Genomic DNA, 18,868 nt, shown 5'->3' with positions numbered 1-18,868 from the left:
CATGCACTATTTTTTGGGGCGGCGCAACGGAACCGACATACTGATGCGGACAGCACACGGTTTTTGCGGACCCATTGAAATGAATGGGTCCGCATCCTATCCGCAAAACAAATGGAACGGACACGGAAACAAACCACGTTGGTGTGCATGTAGCCTAAAGCACATGACAGCGCGCTGTCCTCTCAGTATTTTCATACGACTGAGGTGAAATAACCGCCCTAAGGAAACAGCGCGACCGGAGCGAAGACTTGTGAAAATTTGTCTCCAGGAATTCCCAGCCCTGCACCCTCCTGCCTCTTCCTCATGGCACAAGTCTGCACTCGCTCAGCTCTGCTATTCCGCCCCCCTTGCCTTGTTGTGACTGGCACCTGGCCTGTCTGCTGCCAGCTAATCCCAACTTCCTACCTGCCTCCCTCCTCACCTACAGACAGACCCTTCCTATCCGTCTCTTGCTCCAGCCCCCCCTCCTCCTGCCGGAGTGCGAGGAGGACCCAGGAGGAGGAGGCGCCGGGAGGCGGAGGGCGGCTGCAGCCTCTGGCCACCCAGCATCATGAATATTAAGCTGAGCCGTCCCTCCTGCTCCTCCTGCAGCCCGGGCATAGATGAGCAGTCTCTCGCTCAGCCTGCACTCTGCTCTCAGCTCTCATTGTCTGTCTCATCCGACGCTTGCAGCTGATTTGCAAAAAAAAAAAAAAAAAAGGAGCAGAATCCCTAATAACTGAGGAGAGAGGAGGCAGAGATAAAAGGGGGCTGCTGCTGCTGCCATTCAGGACAATAGAGGAGTGTGTTGTCCTCCACTCGTGCATGAGCAAATCAGCAGCCTATATCAGAGCTGTGGAGCGGTCCCGGCCGTCAGTGGCTTCAGGGCAGCACTTGCAGAAGAGAGGCAATGCTTTTACGGAGGAGACCCCTCTTATCTGACACCTCCTTCAGGCTCCTCATCGCTGCACTATGCTTCCCATTGAAGGTATGCACCAGCCCACCTGCAAGGATCAGCAGCTCAGCATCGCTACTTCTCTGCAGGCGCCATGCTACTTTTTTTTTCCTGCATGCATTTAAAGGGACACTGCACCTACAGTCCTACTTCTGGATGTTCTCAAGAGAGCAGACTTTTTTTTTTTATTAATTTATTTTTCTGGAGAGAAAAAAAAATCACTGCATGCATGAGTTTTTATTTTTTTATTTTATTTTTTATATAGATATATATCTGTGTACTGTCCCTTTTTTTTAAGATGCACCTTGTGGCCCTGAGTGCATTTTATGTTGATGCTCATCCTAAAGGTGTTCTTTATTTTTATATTTATTTTTTTCGTAACAGGTGTGCGTAGCATCCGGGTACTTCGAATTGGAAATCTTATCTATGCAAAATCCCAATGGAGAATTGCAGAACGGCAATTGCTGCGATGGCACCAGGAACCCCGTCGACAGAAAGTGCACCAGGGATGAGTGTGATACTTATTTTAAAGTTTGCCTAAAGGAGTACCAGTCCAGGGTGTCCTCTGGGGGCCCTTGCAGTTTTGGCTATGGATCTACCCCTGTCTTAGGAGGGAATTCCTTCAACCTTAAATTCATCAGGAACAGCGAGAGGAACAGGATTGTGCTCCCTTTCAGTTTTGCCTGGCCGGTGAGTCACTTGTGAATTTTTTTTATTTTTTCCCCACATGCATTATTCTTTACTTTTTACCAGTCAGGCATTTTTGTTATTTAAAAAAAAAAAAAAAAAAATTCTCTTGGTCCTGCATACCGGCAGTGGCGCCAACAGAGTCCGTGGCTCTGCACGTCAAGTAGGTGCCTAGTAGGAAGATGCCATGGGTGAATGTGTTGCAGCTGTACAATGAGATGTCTTTAGTAGGTTTGTTGGTGTGCAATGGGTTAATTCAACTGCTAGGGATACAGAAATGGAGACCATGGGAAGAGGAGGGAAAGTGGACTGTGATCTCCAGTATGTGACCCAGGAGAGAGGGAGGAGTGCCTGGGAATAGAACTAGCTGCTCATAGAAACCTGTGTATCCCGTGTAGCGCTGTATTGGAATCTGGTGTAAACCTGTGTAATTTGTAAGATATGGGCCCTCACGATGTCCTAGTCAAATATGACCTGTCATTAGTATCGCCAGCCCTCCGTTATGACCTGTCATTAGTAGCAATTTTGACATAAACGTGGCACGTCCCTTCTCGTGGCGTGTTTTATGTGTATGTTTGTGTTGTTACTTTGTCTAATGGACTTTTGCCTGTTCTGAACCTCAGGAGATAATTTTTGCAGTATTTTCAGTCCTATTTATTTTATGCACTTATATAGCGCTACTATAGTCCGCAACGCTTTACAGACATTAGCATCCAGCTGTCCCCCATGCCCACAATCTAAGGTCTTTGGAGTGTGGGATGAAACTGGAGAACCCGGAGGAAACCCACACAAACACGGGGAGAACATACAAACTCCATGCAGATGTTGTCCTTGGTCAGATTCGAACCTAGGACCCCAGCGCAGCAAGGCACCAGGGCTAACCACCGTGCTGCCTGTGGGCAGTTTATCGCCCCGACTGTGAGTGCATTAGGAGGTCAGAAGTTCGGTCTGATGTTCAAATAGCATTGACGAGCTGGAAGTGGACTAATCTCCTCTAAACCTATCTAGCAGTGTCCGGCTTGGGCTGAGTTTTCCAATGCACCCCTCCCTTCTTGTGGTTTAATATGTTTGTGCATCTACAGCTGTAGAAAAGCTATTGGCAAGAGTAGGTTTCTGAGATTTGGAAGGTGGGGGGTAAATGCCCACCAGGAGATGATGGCTCCAGGACATTGTTGTGCATGGACTGCAGGATCTGTAGATACACCTGTCCTTCACGGTGTTGCTTACAACCAACAGTGACTGGCAGTGGTATTTTCTGTGAGCTTTTAAATGCTTCATTTGCGCCACTTCCTTTGGGCTCTCATCTGGTTTACATTGGTAAACTCAAGTTAGTCTGGGTGGTAATTGCCCTTTTGCTACCCGAGGGAGATTGTTTCTGCTGGTGTAAGCGATCCATTGCTTTTGGAAGCAGGTTTGGCATCAATCCAGGAGGAACAGGACTTCATACTGTATTGTCGTACCTACGGTATCTCCAAGCGCCCTGCCCGTTCCAGTGGTTGCCCTACCCTTCCCCTCCAGCTGTGTCCTTCGATCCCAGCCAGGTGTTTGCAGGGTGGGTGTGCAAGCTCCACTGAATCAAGGAATGCCATTCGTATTAATCATTGCAGCAGAGACCTTTTTTTTACAGCAAAGTTTCCATAATAACTTTTTTACTTTTTGTTGAGAATGCTTCACTTTTTGAGTAAGATTTGTCCATTTGTGGACAAATTGGTGGTGCCCGTTTTTGCTATCACTGCTGTAGCCAAGGCTCTGTATGGATTAAAGGGCATGATCAGGTGAAACGTTGCTGAGGATCATATGTGTTTTACATATAATCTGCTAACTCAACGTGGGCAGCTGTATATTTAGTAGGGTTTTTGCCTTACTGATCAAAAATCAATTTTTGCTTTGGATTTCTTAGGGTTTCTTTTATGAAGCTTTGTATATTTTTAGTACAGTTTTTGTTTTCCAGATCAATTTTTTTTTTTTTTTTTTTTATATATTTTTAATACTGTGCATATTTTTGATTCTTTAGAAAATCTGTATTGTCAATGCTTGTAGTTTTTGAAGGTACTAATAAGGTCCACGACAGAACTGCTGATCTGCCACTGTTTTTCTAATGCCAAGCCTTGGCGGGCTAAATTGGCTGGCTATCAGTCTTCCTGGTGTGTGGGCATCCATTGCTTAACCTTGAGGGGGTTTAATTGGCTCAAAGGCCAGCTCTCTTTTGTCTACTGGTGGTTTTCACTCTCCGGCTTTCAACCTTGCGTTTGCCCAATGGGACCAGAGGGATTTTTTCGTAATGAGGCCACCCCTGTTGTAACTAGACTAGTATGGAGCCAATCACATGTTCTCTGCTTGCTATATTGTCAGTCCCCCTGGACGTTTGCATTCAGCAATCTGATTTACAAGAATATCGTATAACCTCCATAAAAAGAATGCAGAAAGAATCCCCCCCTCTCCTATAGAGAGTACTTGTAGTCCTTTGCTGTGTCATCGAGGCTTCCTGAGCTGATCTGGAAGGAAAGCTTGGTCAGATACTGGCACAATACCCTGGTTCACATAAGTAGCCTCTGTTGGTGGAGAAAAAGAGCCAGGTTCTGCTTGCAGTGAGATAAAACGGTTATCAAAAACTACCATCAAAGGGATAAAAGGTTTTACAAAAATTTGTGGTATTTGAAGTCCGGCCAACGCAGGTAGTGCCTCCATTGTTGTGGCATTTGACTTTCTTTCCCATTCTTGCTTTGAAGGACGGGCTCATTCGGATGTTTGCCTACTAACCTGAGGAAATAAATTCAGGTGTTTGATCCTGACCAACTTCTTCTGCTCCGTTTATAAAGAGCTACTGTTCTCTTATCTGTCGGGGGAGATGCGAGATGTGTCTTAAAAAGACATTACCGAGGACCATTAATTGGAGAATCTATGCAGTTGTGTCAACTTTTGCCCTGAAATAAAGTATTCTAATGTCTGAAAAATGTTTATGTAATAACGTGCACTGGTTTTCAGTCGTACATTGGCCACTAGGAGGCACTGTTTCATTGTGGCCTATGACTGGTGTGTGTGTGTATATACTATATGGCAGCATCTATTGCTTTTAGTGATGTTGCATTTTAATTTTTTTCTTGGATCTCCTTCCACAAATCTGCATTAAGTTGGAAGAAACAGCATTTCTCCTATTTGTTTTTAGTTTGCACTGATCGCACTTTGCACGTGGTGCATCTTGCACGGACTGTGTCAGGGATTGATGTCGGTAGGACTGGACTTGTTCCTTTTGTATCTTTCTTTGTATTTTACATCTCTTACTTCATGGATTGGATAGCAGACTTCGTTGTTGTGTAAGGCTTGAGTAATGGGCCTGGAGAATAGGGGGCTGTAAATAAATGTAAAGTCATTGGTTTGACAAAGTTGCTAGGTTACAGACCGACTCGGGACAAAACAAGTCCGCAAAACTTTCCTGCACCTGCGAATGGGAATGGCCTACTACTGCACAGAGGATCCAGTGTGTTCCCGATTCCCCTGATTTTGCCTTTTCTCATCCTTCCTAATCACATCATGTCACTTTGCAGGCTGTTGTCTTTGCATTGGTTTTGTGTATAATTGAGTTTATTTAGGCCTGTAATTAATAGCAGCCTCCAGTAATCAAATTCTTCATGTCTCAGGCTGTAGACTGTAGGGGGGATTTTATCGGACAGCTTAGATCTACATCCATACAGTATATTTATATAGGACTCCAGTACAAACTTTTATTGGTTTTAGACGTCGTGGTTGTATAATGAGTTTTGCCACGTAAAACTGCTATACAACTGCAGTGCGTCATCGCACATTCTTACTTTTTAGGGGTTTACAATTAAAGAGGTTGTCCGAGAGTCTGATAGTTAGGATATTCTCGGTAGGGGTCCACCCCCATTGTTTTTAAGAGGCTGTGGCCAGTGACGTCATGTTCATCAATTGCATGGCCTAGGTCCAGCTCAGTCCCATTCAAGTGAATGGGACCGTGCTGCAGTTCCAAGCATGACCACAATCCAATGGAAGGCACTGTTCTCGTTAATCTGTGAGGGGTGGGGGGGGGGAGGGAGCTCTCTGGAGCACCACAGCCTCCTCCAACAGCTGATCGATGGGGTTTCGGGTGTCTGACCCCCACCGATCATGGTATTAATGACCTGTCCTGAGGATAGGTCATCAGTATCAAAATCTTGGAAAACCCCTTTTAATCAAGCTTATTTCTCTTATCAAACATCTTACTGGGACCCTCAGAACTGTTCTTGGATACATTGATAAGGCTTTAGTTTATTAGTAGGTACCAAATATGTTGTGTGGTGTTCTCTGAGGCCATAGGGATTATTGAAATATGTTGTATTTAAAGGGAAACTCCAACTTCATTAGTGGATACTGTAATGAACAGGCATTTGACCATAGGCTTTGTGAGAAGAGGCCTAGCAATGGCAGCCATTTCTGTGGGGGCTGATCTCCATGCTGTTGGAGATTTTGGAGTACTAATGTTGGGTAGGGTTCCAGGCCTCATCACTTCTGTTCCAGAGAAGAAGCAAGATGGCTGCAGTATTTGGTTACTATGGACAACTGCTCAACTTTTCCTTTGCATCAGGCTTGTTCAATTTCCTTGCAGGAGTTGTGATGTCACATAGGACAGGCCTACGAAACAGTGGTAGGCCTCATATATGAAATGATGGCTGGTTCTGTTGTCCATAGTAACGAGTCCGATAATGTGTTTTAGCTTTCTTTCCTGTGCTGTAATGGGGTCGGTTGCTATGAGTTATAATAGGGTCAGTTGCTATGGGCAACAGACGGGCTGCTTTGATTTTTGGTCTTGTAAAAAAATAAAATAAAAATTGTTGCAGTTTCGTTAAAGCTGATTTTGGTTTTGCGGTTTGAGTTACTGTTTCCTGTCATATCAAGGATGTCGTCGCCATTTTCTTTTCCTCAGCCGGTATTTTATCATTTACAGAGGCCTTTATCTAACAAGGAAGCGGCTTCTTTTAATGTTTTCCTCAGACCTTATCAGGCAGAGCATTTGCTTTCATGAGATAGTTGCTCCTTAATGGCTGAATCATCCTATTCTTGGACCAGTGTTAATCCAGATCCGTATAAACCATAGCTCCCAATCTGAAGGATGATGGTGGCTATAGCTTGCCGATCAAGGCGTTTTTTGCCTCTGCTTATTTCCCCCACAAGATCCATATGGACAAACGGGTGATTTTAATAAATGTAGTAAATTGTGTGTCTTCCCCCCCCCCCCAAGCAGTTAATATTACGTTTGTATGTAATACATCACCTATGAAACACTGATGTATTGTACAAGCATTCCTCCGCAGCCCCCACCAGCTTACATTGAGAATTGATGTGCTAAACCTTGTTGACCTTTCCCAGTTGGACAGATAAGGCTACTTTCACACTGGCGTTTTGGCTTGCCGTTTGTGAGATCCGTTTCAGGGCCCTCGCAAGCGGTCCAAAACGGATCAGTTCAGCCCCAATGCATTCTGATTGGATAAGGATCCGGTCAGAATGCATCCGTTTTGCTCCGTTGCGCCTGCAATCCGCTCTGGAGGCAGACACCAAAACGCTGCTTGTCCGTCTGACAATGCGAAGCCAAACGGATCCGTCCTGACTTACAATGTAAGTGAATGGGGACGGATCCGTTTTCACTGACACAATATGGTGCAATTGAAAACGGATCCGTCCCCCGTTGACTTTCAATGTAAGTCAGGACGGATCCGTTTTGACTTGCACTTTTTTTTTTTTAAAGAACAATGCAATCCGTTCTGAACGGATACAAGCGTTTTGCATTATTGGTGCGGATCCGTCTGTGCAGATACAAGATGGATCCACACCGAACGCAGGTGTGAAAGTAGCCTAAGAAAGTACTGCATGCAGAGTGAACATTCATGCCTTGGCTTTGGATGGACTTACAGCTGTTGGACTACAACCCTTATCATTTAGAGCTCGAACGGGGTTGTACAGGATTAGAAATGGAGAAACGCTTCCTGCCGCATGGGTCTTCGGGTCATGTCTAGTATTGCGGATTCACTCCCTTGTAGTGAAGGCTGAACTGCACCTTATACAACCTGTGGAGCGGTGTGGCTCTGGTTAGGGGAGAAAGCAGCCATTTTTTTTTATCCTGTACGATGCTCATTGGTTGGGTTTACATGGTGTTACATACGCAACACTGGATATGTGAGGTTAATCAGCCACGACCTACTTTTATTAACCTAAAATTCTTAAATACGTAAACCAGAAGCTCAGTCATCGAATGAGGCTTAAATATTAAGAATTAAATAAGTCCACCCATACAGAGGAGGCCGTTTACCAAACACATAAACTAGACCCGTAAAACAATAGTGAATTACAGGAGTAATTATATATAGCTCTGACCCCACCAGAGAAGAGAAAAGTCTTCCCCAGCAACCCTTCTAGGCCCATCAGCAGGACAATCATAGGCCCATTAGAGCTGTTCGCTTCACCAACCAGATGAAGCCAAATAGCGTAAAAATTCACACCAAACCCGATGATCCACAAGGATGTTAATTATCCCATGTGGATCCCTCCTGATTGTCCAGGTTCCCACAAGCATCTAACCAAACATTGCTGAATAAAAATGACCCCCAAGGGACATCAAGAACTGTATGCCCCCCCCCCCCCCCCCCCATAGTCCTCAGCTTGCAGGTTGAGCCATTGTAGATTTGTTCGTGTGAAACCAGCCTTCACCACATAGTTAATGTGAACGTATCTCATTACTATGTGGTTTTCTGCCAGATAACGGAGTCAACTAGGAATAAAGACGCCGCCAAAGGAGTGAAATTATGATGTAGATAAGATAATGGGCAATTGCGGCGGGTAAATGATGGGTAAAAGGTCAGCAGTCTCCAGAGCTGGCACTTGTACAGTCGGCGCACTTCATATCCACAGTGTGAGAAGTCGTATCATAAAAATGGAGGCTCTACCATGTTCAAAGTCCCTCTACCAGCTCAACCCAGTTTCCGCACTTCAGGTAAATAAGTAGAAAGGGCTCTTGTTCCTGCCTGCTGTGTGAACCTGACTGCCGTGCTTGGCTGGCCAGCTGGTATTCTATCTATTAACCTTGCCACCCTTTTGTAACTAGTGCATTTAATTATCGGTGGGATTCTTTAAGATGGTGGATTATTGTCAAATGGTGGGTAAGGAATTTCTGGCCACAATAAGTCTACTTCCCTATGGTTTATGGTATCTGAGGCTTTATGAATTTTTTTTATTTAATTTTTTTAACTTTTCGGTTGCCATTTTTAGGTCGAGCCACATTGAGCAAGTTCATATTTTTGCAAAAGGGGCCACATGACGGTGTTGCATCTGATCATTGCAAATGGGGTTGGGATGCAACACGTGACATGCCATGACTTCGAAGTAAGGCCTCATTCACATGATCGTTGTTTGGTTCCCGGACCCGTTCGCTACTTTTGCGACCCCCCCCCCCCATTGAAGTGGACAGCACACGGACTACTGCCGTTGCGCCTTGTTTATGTCGCAACGCTCAAATTGTGGAACGCTCACGGGCGGCATCCAGAATTTTTAGACCGCTAAACACTGTGCAGTCGTGTGCATGTAGGCTAATAGTGATACATTCAACACTGTTGGATTTTTGGTCGCACTCATAGACCACAGAGCAAGTGGCTTGACTGTGACTCTTCTGCAATTTGACTGTTTTACAGCGTTGATTTGGCATTAAAAACAATCACAACAATCTCGCTCAACATGTGACGCCATGGGCGACGGACACACGGCCAAACAGTGCAGTGTTGCGCTGCACCATCGTAACTCGTGAATGGGTCAAGTTGCGTTGCAAAAGTTGCCAAGACCCCAGCCTGACAGTCACAAGGAACCTACTAGATTTCTGTGATCTTTTTGGTCGCAACAGGTCTTCGCTCACTTTCGCTAGTTGCAATGCTGTTACCGCTACACTGCGATCTTTGGTCTTGTAATGTGTGTGTCGTGGGCAAGGTTGCAGTGTTGCCTCAGCCTAAGGCCTCATGCACACAACCGTTGTTTTGGTCCGCATACGAGCCACAGTTTTTGCGGCTTGGATGCTGACCCATTCACTTCAATGGGGCCGCAAAAGATGCGGACAGCACTCTGTGTGCTGTCCGCATCCGTTGCTCCGTACTGTGGTCCGCAAAGAAAAAATATAACCTGTTCCTATTCTTGTCCGTTTTGCGGACAATAGGCAGGGATCCAGGCTGAGTGCATGCAACAGTTTTTTGTTTTTTTTCCCACACTCCTCTAGAAATGTCCTATCCTTGTCCGCAAAACGGACAAGAATAGGACATGTTCTGTCTTTTTGTGAGGCTACGAAATGGACATATGGATGCCACCTGCAGTCCGCATCTTTTGTGGCCCCACTGAAATGCATTTTTTGCAGATCAGATGTAAACCGAACATGTGCGCATGAGGCCTTAATTACGGGCCTGCAGTATGACCGCAGTAGACCTTGTTTGCACAAAAATGCCCCTCCTGATGTGAAAGTTTATATCCCATCTACAGAATAGAGGATAGGGGGGGCCAAGCATGCGCCCTGCTGCTCCATTCATTCTCTATAGGACTGCCAGAGAGCAGCCAACACAGCAGTCCTAAAGAGAACTAATGAAGCCACTGGTGCATAATCGTCTGCTGCTCCATCAGGACGGGAACATGGGACCCTCGTTCTCGGGGATCAGTGGGGGTCCCAGCAGTTGGACCACCACCAATGAGTCAGTTAGTTACCTTCTGTCCTGTGGGTTAGGGATAACTTGAAAACTACTTAAAAAAAAAAAATATATATATATATATATATATATATATATATATATATATATATATATATATATATATATATTAATATATATTATTTATTTTGAATACAGATGACAGATTATTGGTGTATATGTTCACTGAATTATTGATATGATCATTATAAAAATGTAAAAAAAAACTCAACTTTTTATTTTGTTTTATTTTTTATAATTGGGATGCATTGTAGTCTGGCCACCCAGACAGGCAATGACTGCTAATATTAACCAAGAACAATAGCTTGGCCATTCTGACTGCACCGAGGATTACAGAACATAATGGGGGCCCGTCCAAAAATAATGCAAATACAGGACGAGCAACAGGAAGCAGCAGTAGACTCAGCAGAGCTCGGCTCCCAGACAAACCATGGACTTAGTTCACACAATAGCAACTTCAGCACATTATGTATTCACAGGATACTCATTATTCCAGTAGGCTTGCCAGATCAGAGATCAGCCCAGGGTATTGGATACAACGCATGCATAGTTTGGATAGTGGCATTTGTCTGCCCTACATCACTTGGCACGACGTCCGCAGCAGTATCGTACAAGTTCACAAAGTCGGTTTGTGGCTTTGGCTACTCTGACACACGCGGAAAAAAACTTGGTTAATGAATTTATTTGCAGTTGTTGCTTGATGTGGTTATGGCACTGCTGTTGGCGATGGCGTTGGGTTCCTCACCGTGCCACTCTGAGGGCGCCTCCTATCGCACATGTTGCTCATTAGAGGAGCCCTGTGTTTGATGTGCGGTCTGCCGGTGGAGGCTCATGGGTTACGCGATGAGTAAGCAGCTTTATTTTGCTGCCCCATCGGTATAGAAGGTGTTGCTCATCACTTTTTGTTTTGTTTTTGGTTCTCTAGGAATTATGTGAAAGCTGGCTTTCCTTCCAGTCAGCAATTTACGGACAAGGGCCGGCAAGAGCTTTGTTGCCTTTTTTGTAAAGCTTACGAGCCGGGCTCCCTAGCGCGTTACGTGATTAGGTGTTTTCTCATATCTGGTGAAAGCTCTGTTCTTGGCAAAGTATGTGGAAATTGCAACTACATGATGCATATACAGACGGCGTAGTGTTTAGTGTCTGTTTGTAGGCAAGGCAGCAGCCAGCGCTTAAAACTGCATGTCTGTCATTCTATGTGTGCAGACGAATGCTGTGAAAAACGTACGAATGGCGTGTTCAATGTGTGCCAATCTGACCGCTTAAAGGGATTATGCCATGATCACTGTAAAAAAATAAATAAAAATTGGACATCGTATAGTACATGCAATCTCTTTCTATCAAAGCTAGGAGCAGCCCTGCACCTCACATGGATCCAGAGATCTCCGCGTTCATTGCGCCACTTGATCTGCTAGATTCTCTTCAGGCTGGCACTCGGGGACGTGTTCTTTCTGCAGCGGATCTCTTCCTCACAGCTTCTAACAGTAGATAGAACTGAGCATGTGCAACCACCTCATAAGGTGGACATGCTTGTTACTGTGTAGATTAAACACCAGGGGCACTCTTATAATGAACCAAAGAGTAACTAGTTTTTCATGCTGAATTTTTTAAAAATACATTTAATTGTGGCACAACCCCTTTAACACACATTTCCCGCTAAAGTTCTAAGCAATTCAGTTGTCTTTAAAATTCGGCCGTACATCTGTTTCTAGGAAAGCTGGATAACAACCAACAGAGTGTTAGTATAGGACAGGGATCGGCATCCTCCGGCACTCCAGATGTTCTGAAAGTACAACTCCCAGATTCCTCCTTTCACTTCTAAGGTAGTTACAAGAATAGCTGAGTCTGTGTGCATGCTGGCAGTTGTAGTTTTACAGCATCTGGAGTGCCATAGTTTGCTGATCCCTGCTATAGGGGATATAGGTAGTAGCTGCCCCTGGTTTCTCATGCCTAGGGGGATCCAAAGGCCTCTCGGCCACATCAGCCCCCCGTATTTGAAATGGCGCATGGTACAGCAGCGAATCTGACCACCGTTCCAGTTTGTAGTTCCAACCAGTAGTTCCAACCAGCTCTTCTAGACCCCGAAAGGCATATGTGCATAATTATACGGTTTTGTCATTCACGAGTCTGAAAAAGCTGGGTGGCAATACCAGTGGGAACTATAGTGGCATCCATGTTGGGTCTTACTTTATTTCTTGTACTTTTACCATGCTGTTGTAGAGAAGACAATTTTATTTTTTCCATTTTAGCAGTGATCTTTCATGCTGGTACTTGTAGTTCACCCAAAGCCTTTTGTGAGGTCTCCTAAAAACATATCTGCTTTCTTAAAATTGCACACCCCCCCCCCCCCCCCCCACCTGTGGTATTTCTGCTCATCCCCATTTACTTCAATGTAGCTGAGCTGCAATACCAGATACAACCAATGGACTGATGAGGTGCTGTTTCTGGAAGGAAGAAGCCATGTTTTTCTAATCCTGGACAACCCTTCCATCATGTGCTCTTTCTTAGGAAATTACCTTATTGTTGGTCATTTATGATTTAGTCAAATGTGGACGTGTGGCGATTTGACATTCTATATCTCTGGATATGGTGCGTGGTTAGGTACCGTTTTCTTATAATATCAATATTAATGCTCACTAGATAGTTGTAGATGAAATGAGGCCTCCTCTACATTCACTGCGTGGCTTGTAAGACCTCTACACTCCAGGTATTCCTGGAGGGGTATATTTTTTTTGGCTCTGGGTCAGACCTCTAGTGGCTAATTAAGTGTGACGTTATCAGTGCACAGCTGATCTTTGACACTGTGCGGATCTCTCATTTGAATACGTTGACTGTGTGCAGTTTTATTATTTGGGAGGGATGTATATTTATCAGAGGTCATCTGTGGTCATGGGAACATTAAAACCTGCTGGTTGCCTTCATTCCAGAGATGTTCAGTAAACCTGAATGCACCAGGGTGGATGAGAGTGCTCATTCACCCATTATTAAACCAACAGTTCCCATTATAATTGTGAATGAGCTTTTCTCATCCCCTGTTTTCATTCGGTATTATATCTCGTGCTGCTTACAGAGCTTCACGTACGAATGTCAGGATCATTGATGTACCGGAGCCAAGTATACAGTGGGATTGCCTCAGCTATTCCAATTTTTGATTTCTTTACAACCCGTATGGAACTAATGTTCAAAAAGAGATGTTATTTTTATAAAAAATATATATATATATTTTTTTTCAGTGGCTGTCTGGCACATTGCATATTTATTGCTGCCCCTTTTTTCCACTTTTCCACAGCTTTCAACCAGTCTACGATGCACAAAATAATCATTCATATAAAAAATCTGCCGTGGATGTGGGAATACTCATCAGGGACGATAGATTTGTGATTAGGATTACTTTTTTATTTCTTTTATGTGTTTTGGGATTGGGTTTAATTTATTTTATTTTTTCCTGCAAATCAATTGCCCTATAACAGTGATGGCTATCCTCCAGCTGTGGTGAAACTACAACTCCCAGCATTCTCCCGTTCAATCTATGTGTTTCCTAAAGACGGCCAAGCAAGTGTGCATTTTCGGAGTTGTAGTTTTACCACAGCGGAGTGCTGAAGGTTAGCCATCACAGCCCTATAAGATTAGCAGAGATAACTGAAACGCCATACTGTGCAAAAATTTCAGAGGTAAAAAAATTTAAAGTTGACCTAGATATTCACGCTACTAGGCTGGCAGTCTGGGATGGAGTGCGGCGCCCGATTAGGTCTTCCGTTAGTAATTAGTCAACCACTTTGGCATGAACATCAGTTCGGCATTCCAGTCCTGGCAGATATAAATCATTGGCCTTCTGTTCTGTACATTGTTCAAAGACAAATTGACAAACTGAGGGGACTGTATGAAATATATTAAGAGGGTTGGTAATTATCAGCGGGTACACCTTGACACAATGTGACACATTTATAATGGTGCGCTAAATTACTACTAGGCAGTTGTATATGTAAAGTGTTCTGGCCCCTACTTAAATGGCTTTTATACAGTACATATTTTTAACGCCTAGGGTTTGATGATTAGCGTTTCGTTATTCTTGTATCTCAACGTATGTGGGGGGGGGGGGGGGGGAAGTTGGTTGCAATGTTAGAAAACGAAGCGCTATTGACTTTGAACTAAATTTTTTTGAAAATCCCTAAATCACACCTCATGGGTCCTTGTCTTTCTCCCTATCAGCAGGGTTTGTTGTATGTAAAAATACCGTAGGTTTTCTTGACCGTGCTATACCCATCACCCACTCTAAATTAACTTCGGTCTTTAAAGCAACAATCCCAGAGCAGCGACGCTCCTTCGACTGAAGAATGAAGGTGTGGTAATAAGGCAGCAAGTATTTTGTAGATTGTTGTGAACACTTTGCAGATTTTCTTTCCCCGGACTGTACAAGTCGAATAAAAGCCTATAAAAATATAATACATGCTGTCAATGGTCGGAGAGTGTAGCTTCATAACCTGGTAAATGGCCCTGGCGGTGGCCTTTGTATTGGAAGCTATGCACATGTCCAAGCATGTCCAAATTTGCTTACTCGTCTCTGAATTTTCCCACAGTTATCTGTGAACAAAATGGAATCCTGTTCTTTGACTATGAAACATATTTAGGCAGTATTCCAAGTGGAGCCTCACAAAGAAGGGCTTTCCTTCAAAGACGGCATGCTCGGTCAAGTTATTAGAAGTAGCTTTATGCTGACTTTTGAAGTTGTCTTTATGCCTACACCTTCAAGGTGTTTACCTTTCTCCATAAATGCTATGTGCGCTTCTGGTTTGTCTTCTATGTAATTACCACATTCCACTTGTTTCCAAATGGTTTGGGATCTACAGCTACTACCATGGCTGAGCCAAGTAATTTTCAGTTTAGTTCCTGTCTTGCCGGGCACCAGCTCTAACTTGCTCGCATGAGAATACTGCAGAGGATTTAGCCACTTCTAGTCTCCTTGAAGACATGTTTTAAAGTGGTCCTATTGTATCTAAACCTCGTCAGAGCTTTAAGCCTGTGCTGAGCGGAGAGCGAGAGCTTCTGCATCTCGGGCTTGGCTATGGGGAGTAGAGATAAAAGGTGGCTGTATACAATGGCTGGCAACCATCCAGAGCTAAGGAGTCAGTTTAAGCAGTAGATGCTTATGATTATTACAGGAATGTATGAGATCTCCTAGTCAGATTAGTGCGACTATAAATGTGACACATAGCCGTGCCCTAAAGGTTTTGAATGCTTAGGTTCTGGGCTTTTGTATTAAAGAACCTTTCCTCTTTCCAACCTCCCTAAAATTCATCAGTCCTTTTTTTTCGTTACCTGATACTTGTGGGAGCAGTGATGGTCTATTGCAGACAAAGCTTTCAAAGAGGTGCTGAAAAGCAAAAACTCCCAGGAGACTTCACTTCAGATGCTCAGTGAATTAGCTTTTGCAGAAGACTATACGAATATGCACATATTTTCTGTCCTTATCCTATTTTTGTTTAGTTTTTCAAAATACATATATTTTTTTTTAAAGCAGTTTATTCATTTTTTTTATTTTATTTTTTTAAAGAGTGTGTTTATTTGGTTCTCCCCAGTCAATTGCGTGAAACTCATTAGTGTTGACAATGATGAGTAATTTGAGGTGAAAGGTCTCTGCTGAATCAGTCTGGATAAGTTTTAGCTTAGAAGGTGAAAGAGGATCATGTTTGATTTACGTGTAATCTGTTGCCTATTTAGGTTTCAATTGGCACAATTACTTAGATCCGACTTCTTCGGGTGTGTTCATCTACGGTCTATATGCATCTATATATGTCAGTTTAAAAATTTTTATCTGCGTGTTTTATTGTACATTACCTAACCAATTTTATTTTATTTTTTTCCAGAGATCATACACCTTGGTTGTTGAAGCATGGGATCACAATAATGAGACCAATGGTGAGTATTGATAAGGTACATTATAGGAACCATATGGGAAAGTTATCTTGTGTTTGACTCGCTAACAATCAATCAATAGTCATTTACTTTTCTGAGAAGATACCAACCTTTTGAGAGTATGTAGTTACGTCAGAAGCCAACACAGATAACGAAAGATAACCTGTTCCCTAAAGGAGACATCTTAAAGACCTTTAGGCCTCATGTACACAGCAGAGCTCCCCCCCCCCCCTCCCACAAGGAGTCCTGACTATTCAAGACACTGTTCTAGTGCCGCCATATGCATCGAGAGGGGAATACTGACTTCTATAGGTTCCATATTATGGCTCCGGACTTGAATGTTGTACAGCACTGTTAGAGTTGTGTACATGACCTCTACCCTAAAGGGGTATTTTTCAGCCATTTATAACTGAGATTGAAATACCCACTGTACATGGGTTACAGTAGAGCTTTTCTGTAGCTCCCAGGTCTGTGCTACACTGTTTCCATAACACTTTCACCTCTATGAGAGTTATGCAAAGAGTGTAGCACAGCCCATGCATCAGTTTCTGTAACTCTGTCCATCCTTGCTGCCGCACACGGCGGGCAATCTCATTTCCGCCATGGGTGACTGAGATGAGAATACCCATTTAAAATGTCCATACATCATCAAAAGCTGTTTAGCCAACAGATATTCCTCCCAATCTGACCATACACATGAACACTTATTTTGGCCAAGCGTGCCTGTGTTCTGAATAGGGAGAAGGGAGTATGCCTCTACCAGACACTTGGGGTGGCAGCTATTCTACCCTGAGAACAAAGGATTGGGCATATGAAAATTGGTTTTCTTCTCTCCCCACCCAACATAGGCCAAACATCATGTACATGTAAGGTGGTTGGCTTGTCCTGCCTTTTTGGACACCCTTAGTCTAATGTGTATGGCCACTTTTAGTATATCTGAATAAGCAGGCAGTAAATCTTTCAGATACTTCTTGGTTCAGGCCTCTATGGTTATCCTGTTAGGAAGATCTTTGATGACCAGGTTGAGGTTTAAAGAAACGTTTAGCCAAGTTTGTTAAATGGATTCACCTTCAGTGCCTGAAAGTCATCCCATAGAAAAGTATGCATGGGGTTAAACCACAGTTTTTGCTCCGCTTCTCCCATCACCACATTTTTCAGGGCACAAAAAAATAAACAAAGGAACAGCAACAGTTCATTCCCATCAAGAGACCACAGTGGGTCTCATTTTTGACCTTCAAGTCAAACGGCTAGGGTTTAGTGATAGAAGTTTGTTTTTATTTCTTCTTTTCCTGCAAGCTAATGGTATTCCCAGAGCTAGGCACTTAAGTGCTGATAGGTTGATCTGAAGAATGACATCCCCCTCCAAAGATGAACATTATTGGTTATGAAAATGTTTTGAAATGTGCGATGACGAGGGCAGGTGCAAGCCAAGGTTGCTGTAGTCTGGCAATTACTGTCCCCTCTAAGGATTATGGGGGAATTTCTGGGGCCAAATTTTACATTTAATGATGCAAAAACTTGGCAATCAAAGATGTATTATGTAAGGAATGAAATTTCAAAGCTCATTTAGTGTTGGTGCACCATTGTTGGACTGTTTTAGAGTTCTTTTTTTTTTCTTCGTGTTCCATACAGTATCCACATCTTGTGGCCTTATAAATTGTATACTATGTGACCATTGAATATGTAAAATCTAGAATAATGCCCCAAAAATAGTTACTTGTGCAGAATATTATAATAGTAAAATATGTGTTGATGCCAAAGGTATCTCCATACATTCCTGTACAGTTTCCCCGTCTTTTGTTTGTCATACAAGGTCCTTACGATTTCTTGTTTGCTGTGCTAAATGGTCTGTCCTTGTGCTTTTCTTTCCACTGTGTGCCGAGTTAATTTCAATGCTTTATGATAATTCTTCACTTTGCAGTCAAAGCAGAGCTTGGCTGCAGGTCGTAAGACTGTGTCAGATCGTTTAAGTCATAAGGCCCAAGGTACAGAGTGAAATACCACAGATATATACAATATTCCGGGCTACTGTGAAATATTATTTCAGGGTTATAATGTTAAGCAGATGCCTGTTTTCATGGACATGTCGTGTGTCTTGGGCGCTTCTAGTAGGCCAGGAAGGTTTTTAAGGCTGAGATCCTCTAAATCTTAGATAATATTTTTTAATTCTATGTGATCATGCATTATTGGTTAATTTTTTTATTTTATTTTTTTTCCCCCTTAAGAACGTGATGACATTATAGACAAGGCCACCTACTCCGGGATGATCAACCCTAGCGCCAATGGCAAACCCTCAAACAAAACTCTGGAATGGCACATTTCGAGTATCAGATCCGAGTAACTTGTGGGGAACATTATTATGGCTTTGGCTGCAATAAATTCTGTCGCCTAGAGATGATTTTTTTGGACATTATATCTGTGACCAGAACGCAACAAAACCTGCTTGGAGGCTGGGACCTGGACCTGAATGTAACAAAGGTACTTTTTTGAATCCAGTGGTGTGCCTAAGAATTGGCTACTGGTGCCTACCATTTTAAAACAGGTTCCATTGATGGCATGAATTGAAGTTATTGCTGATCCCATAACATAGTTGTTGAGGTTCGCTTGGAAT

At 43.4% G+C, this 18,868-nt stretch overlaps 1 protein-coding gene across 1 annotated transcript in view; it reads left to right on the top strand.

Annotated features, from left to right (window-relative positions):
- Nucleotides 1–585: 585 nt before the first annotated feature.
- Nucleotides 586–18,868, top strand: part of JAG1 (jagged canonical Notch ligand 1) — a 42,395-nt gene continuing 24,112 nt past the window's right edge. Inside the window, 6 exon segments of the mRNA XM_040429899.1 lie at nucleotides 586–967; nucleotides 1,319–1,624; nucleotides 16,209–16,260; nucleotides 18,483–18,530; nucleotides 18,533–18,640; nucleotides 18,643–18,735. Coding sequence (XP_040285833.1) covers nucleotides 890–967; nucleotides 1,319–1,624; nucleotides 16,209–16,260; nucleotides 18,483–18,530; nucleotides 18,533–18,640; nucleotides 18,643–18,735 — 685 coding nt within the window. The 5' untranslated portion in view covers nucleotides 586–889.

Source organism: Bufo bufo, chromosome 4, assembly GCF_905171765.1.
Source record: "Bufo bufo chromosome 4, aBufBuf1.1, whole genome shotgun sequence".
NCBI classification, from domain to species: Eukaryota; Metazoa; Chordata; class Amphibia; order Anura; family Bufonidae; genus Bufo; species Bufo bufo.
This window is presented reverse-complemented; position numbering and strand designations above follow the sequence as displayed.